This window comes from Helianthus annuus, chromosome 10, assembly GCF_002127325.2.
Source record: "Helianthus annuus cultivar XRQ/B chromosome 10, HanXRQr2.0-SUNRISE, whole genome shotgun sequence".
Classification (NCBI taxonomy): Eukaryota; Viridiplantae; Streptophyta; class Magnoliopsida; order Asterales; family Asteraceae; genus Helianthus; species Helianthus annuus.
Window position 1 is genome coordinate 104,390,475 of NC_035442.2, and position 5,309 is coordinate 104,395,783.

General features: G+C 35.5%; 1 protein-coding gene across 1 annotated transcript; it reads right to left on the reverse strand.

Annotated features, from left to right (window-relative positions):
* Positions 1-1,229: 1,229 nt before the first annotated feature.
* Positions 1,230-2,813, reverse strand: LOC110881651. The gene is made up of 5 exons (XM_022129852.2): positions 2,787-2,813; positions 2,372-2,707; positions 2,073-2,258; positions 1,803-1,967; positions 1,230-1,433 (listed from the first exon to the last, which is right to left on the reverse strand). The coding sequence occupies exons 1-5, from the start codon at positions 2,811-2,813 to the stop codon at positions 1,251-1,253; spliced, it is 897 nt and encodes a 298-aa protein (XP_021985544.1). The 3' UTR covers positions 1,230-1,250.
* Positions 2,814-5,309: the final 2,496 nt, after the last annotated feature.

Sequence of the window (5,309 nt, forward strand, 5' to 3'; positions counted from 1 at the left end):
AAAAGGAAAATATGAAGGATAGGGTGGGTCACCGATCGAATGACTGTCCGATCGGGTGGCAAACCGATCGAATGGCAATCCGATCGGGTGGCCGTCCGATCGAGCTGTCACTCGATCGAGTGGCTCCGACGGTTAGAGTTTGGCGTTTTCGTTTCGTGCGTTGAGTTTTGCGATGCGATAGAATTACACATTAATCCCAACTACTATATCTAACATAAAATCATCCTAGTTATCTTGCGTTTAGCGTCTGCAATTCGATTGCGATAGCGTTGCGTTGTGTTTGCATTTCGATTAATCACCACAACATAAACATAAATAAACATGCACAAATAACACTTAAGTAGCACACACACGTAAAACACACTACTAGAAAACATGGTTTTCGTCATGTAATTTTTGGTTACAAAATGGTAGCAATTTCCTTATTGTCACCAGTTTGCCACCGAAAATACGGTGACAAAAACACCCGTGTCAATTGCCCTAATGCTACCAAATTGCCACCATCTTTATATTTTGCTACCTTATTTTACCACCACAAAATTGGTCAAAATTATTTGCCACCGCTTCATGTTTGCTACGGCTCCGCTTGTTTGCCACCGAATTGTGACGCATTTTCATACCATTTAGCCACTGATTTGCCACCATTTAACCGGATTTGCCACCATTTAACCATCAGTTTTTTCACGTTTTATACCATTTAGCCACCTATATTGCCACCATTTAGCCACCAATATTGCTACCATTTAGCCACCATTTAGCCATCGGTTTTTGTACATTTTGATACCATTTAGCCACCATTTTTCACGTTTTATACCATTTAGCCACCAATATTACCACCATTTAGCCACCAATATTGCTACCAGCCATCGGTTTTTGTACATTTTGATACCATTTAGCCACCATTTAGCACCTATTTAGCATCATTTAGCCGCCACTGATATTGCCACCATTTAGCCACCATTTTTTACACAATTGCAACCATTTGCTACCATTTATTTGCTACCATACAGATAGATTACTGCAATACTGGTTTTTAATTCAGATTTCTTTTCTCCGTGCTATTTTCATAAAAATTACATATCAATAAAACTACAAATAATATGAAAAAAGTCTAATAAAATCCCAAAATTATATAAAACATCTTGTTTTCAAAAGCATATAAAAAATACCAACTAAAATATAAACTAACTAAAATTATCCTAATATTCAAAACCAAGTGTTCTAAACATTCAAAACCAAGTGTTTATAGTCTATTTTCGAACCGTAGCTGTTAACATAGCTTCAATTTGTGACATCCTATCAAGCAACACATCTTTATCCACCTTATCTTTTTCTTTGTCAGCCAACAACCCCGCAATAATTCCATTGAACCTTTCTTTGTCTTCATCTTTTTCCTTAACGAGCTCCTTGATAACTAAGTTCAACTTTTCAATCTACAAAATAACCAATGAATAGAATGAAGAAATCAAAATTACCGAAAACTAATAATGGGTCAAGTTGGTTGCAAAGAAAACAAAATACAACTGTGAGATACAATTCAAGTGCTAGAAGCTAAATAGCATGCTCCAGTTTGTTTACATATTAAAAAGGAAATTATACCTAATTTTAAAAACATTTTTTGTATGAAACAACTCGTAAAGAAGGTGTAATCAAATCATTATGAAATTCCTTAACATTCTCACTAATTTAAGAGCATCAAACCTAACAATAAAAAAACAACCATCTCAAATCAAACAAACATAATAAGAGTGGGAAACGATACAAATGCATAAAAGTTATTAGTCTAAAAGGATTAAAAATACCTCAGGGTCTTCTCTACTATGTACACACGGGTCACTATCATTGCCTAACCCGTACCCTTTTCCTTTATTCTTGCCCTCAGCTCGTGACCACAGGTCTTTGTCAAATTTTGGATGTTTATTACGTTCTTTCCCATACTTCTCCTCAAGAAAACCTTCATATTTAACCTAATGGGATAAACACATAATTATATTTTACAAATTTCATTGTAATAAACTTCGTGTTTTTAATTTCGAAATACTTTGTTTAGATTTACTAATCAATTGACTTACCCAAGTCTCCTCTGCCCTAGCATCAACCCATACAAGATTTTCTTCTTGAGTGTCCCCTTCCGAATCAACGTCCAAAAGTAGTGAATTGCTACAAGTTAGATCTTTATCCAATGGTCGACTTCCTTTCCTACAGTGTGATTGCTTAAACGCCTCACGAATCGTCAATTCACGCCCAAGTTTCCTTTCCTGTAGAATTTGGAAGTTAATAAAAATGATAATATTGACATGATATATATATATATATATATATATATATATATATATATATATAATAAAAGAGGGAAATTAACAATTTTTACCGCTTTTCTTTTCATGGTCACATAGGATTGAGATCCTAGCGTATGTTTGCCGCCGGTTGCCCTACTTCTAATTTCTTTGTTTCTTAAAGACTTTGCTTTCCACTTAGGTGTGTTCCAGTGGTCAAGCATTTGTTCCCATATCTCAGATCTTATCCATGTTGGTTTAAAGTCAATAAGATCGGTCATATCGTCTCCAATATTTTTACCTTTTTCCTTCGCCTTAGCTTTAGCCTCATTCCGTACGTTACGCAGCAAAGTGGGGAATTTACCAGCAATGCACTTCTCCCAGCACCTATGAATTTGTGCATGGTTTTTCTCCTCCCACCGATAATACATCTATGAAGAAAAAAAAACAATAAATAAACATACATAATACTCCAACAAGTTAAAATAAAAATTGTCTAAGTACACACACCTGGAATCGCTCAAACAATTGTGTCATGTGCTCATTAGGAACATCTCTCCAGCTGTCCCATGGACCGGACCACAAACTTATTAAATTTGATGAAATAGTCCGGGTAGCAGTCTCCAAAGTTTGTTTTGGATGACGTGACAGGGGGAATGCCCCCTTGACTGTTGTTATTTTTTGTTCATATTTATATAGTTTGCCGGGCCCTTGCCCATTTACCCCCCCAAAAAAACCACCCTTTTATAAACAAGATCAGGTGCGACAGTGGTGTGTTAAACACCTACGTTACAGCTGCGTTATAGCTGATCACACAACCTACAGCATCCAGCTGAACATCCAGCGATCCCTCTTCCTCTTGCTGAATAAAAATATATGTACTAATATAATTTAACTATAATAAAAATAAGGTGTGTAAACAATAAAATGGAGAAAAAAGAATATGAGGCAGTGAGTGAATTATATAGTTTTTAAATCAATGCTATACAAGCAAATCAAATTGCAGCTATTGAATTTGATTATATAATGATCGCAGGTGTTCAGCTGGAGCATCCGCTGCTGTGTTTCTACAGCCGGCGCTGCTGCGTTAAAACAATAAGACAACCTCAAATATATTTTACACATATATGTAGTATATTAATGAAAAATTAAACAAACATTCGGTGCGTTTAGGCTCGCGAGTCGGCTCGAGCTCGATAAGTGAAGCTCGGGCTCACTTACTAAACGAGCTCGGGCTCACTTACTTATCGTCTCGAGCTCGATAAGTGAAGCTCGAGCTCGGGCTCGGATCGATCCATATAAAAAATATAATAAAAAACCTCTAAAAATAAAAAAAAAATCACAAAAAATCAAAAAAAAATCTAAAAAAAATAATTAAAATAAAAAAAAAATTAAAAAAATGAAAAAATCTAAAAAATTAAAAAAAATAATGAAAATTAAAATCATACACAGTGGCGGACCCATAATTTTTCTCAATGGGGTCCGCTTTTTTCAGGTCTTAAGATTTTTCACAACCGAATGTTAGAATTTTCGAATCGGTCGTCATTCGGGTCGGGTCAGACGAGAAGTGTAATAAAGAGGGATCAAAACATTATACCAGGTGTGGCTTTAGAGGGATCAAAACGGATGCTTCCGATCGAGGATGCCGACACCTCATCTGAGTCAAAGGAATTGGCTGGTTGTTTAAATGGGAATGGTGGACCGACTCCCGCTGTTGGAAAAGACTAGAAAGATAAGCAGAGCGGTTCTTTAGCAACCGCAACTAATGAGCAAAAAGAACAAGAAAAGAGGTAACAAGCTGGTTTTTAGTAGGCTTGATGTATTTATCTCACAAAAATCTCACGATTTGTATATCATTGTCATAAATGACATTGTGGAGCTAGGAGTTTGTTGCATTGTGTAAATTGTTAATTGCTTCGGGTTTTTCTCCCATGATCATGGAGCTGAACCTGATCCGTTCGAACTAACATTGATTTGTACAAAGTATTTCAAGCAGAAAACAGAATGTACTTCACGTGTTTAGTTTCGGTCTGTAACTTAACGTGTTAACCAATAACTCATAACCGAACCCATTATCGAACCGGGTCAACTGATGGTTTTAATGGACTTGACAGAACTGGTTATATTGTTGGTTCGCAGTTTGACTTATTTCCAAATAATATGGCTACATATAAACATAAATCGTACAGGTATATATCTCAAAATCCCTATCTGATCAATCACAAACCCTATCATCATCTGAACATTCAATAATCCATAAAACAAACACTCAAAAAAATGAAATAAAAGTTACCTGTTTGTCAAACAGAAGCACAAACAGAACCTTAATCCTGCAGCAGCAACTGGAAAATAAATAAAACGATTGTTAACCATCTATTGAAAAGAAAAAAAAACTCAATTACACATGAAGAAGGTCGTTCAAACCAGAACTCTAAAGTAATTGATATTCCAATACTATGTAGATGATTAATTCCACGTCAATTGATATTTTGAAGAAAAGAATTCCATCAAGGAGAAAAGGAAATTGCATTCAAATAGGGTTCTAGGGTCTCATAGGAACAAGACTCATACCTTCTACAGAAGCTCCAGTTCTTCGATTCAGAGGTTAATGGAAACCATGTATAAGGGTACGTAGTATTATGTTTCTTGTTTTAATATTCAATCAAAACCCTAATTAGTGGAGAGGCTGGTTATGTGAGTTAATTGTGGATAATATATGGCGCTCTAAAAATAAAAATAATCCCGCTCAAATTTTATGGTGACTAATATGGTGGCAATTTAATCCTCAAATTAAATTTTAATGTTGCTACCACTCTTCCGGTCACAATTACGAAAATCTGGCCCACGAATTTAGTTAGGCATGATTTTAAAACACAATATAAATTTGTTTCCCACGAATTTGTGATGGAAATAAATGGTGGCAAAATTTGCCACCGCTTAGCTACCGTATCCTATAAGCACGCTTAATTTGCTAGATTGCTACCTTCTTTTTTTTTCGGTAGCAAAACTTTGGTGACAATTGCCTAATCTTCT

Bases quoted from the DNA above. Each gene is read 5' to 3' on its own strand.
- LOC110881651 (XM_022129852.2), bottom strand. From the start codon at position 2,813: ATGACACAATTGTTTGAGCGATTCCAG. The intron at 1,968-2,072 runs GTAAGTCAATTG...TTATCCCATTAG, and splicing joins CTAGGGCAGAGGAGACTTGG to GTTAAATATGAAGGTTTTCT. The intron at 1,434-1,802 runs GTATTTTTAATC...GTTATTTTGTAG, and splicing joins ATAGTAGAGAAGACCCTGAG to ATTGAAAAGTTGAACTTAGT.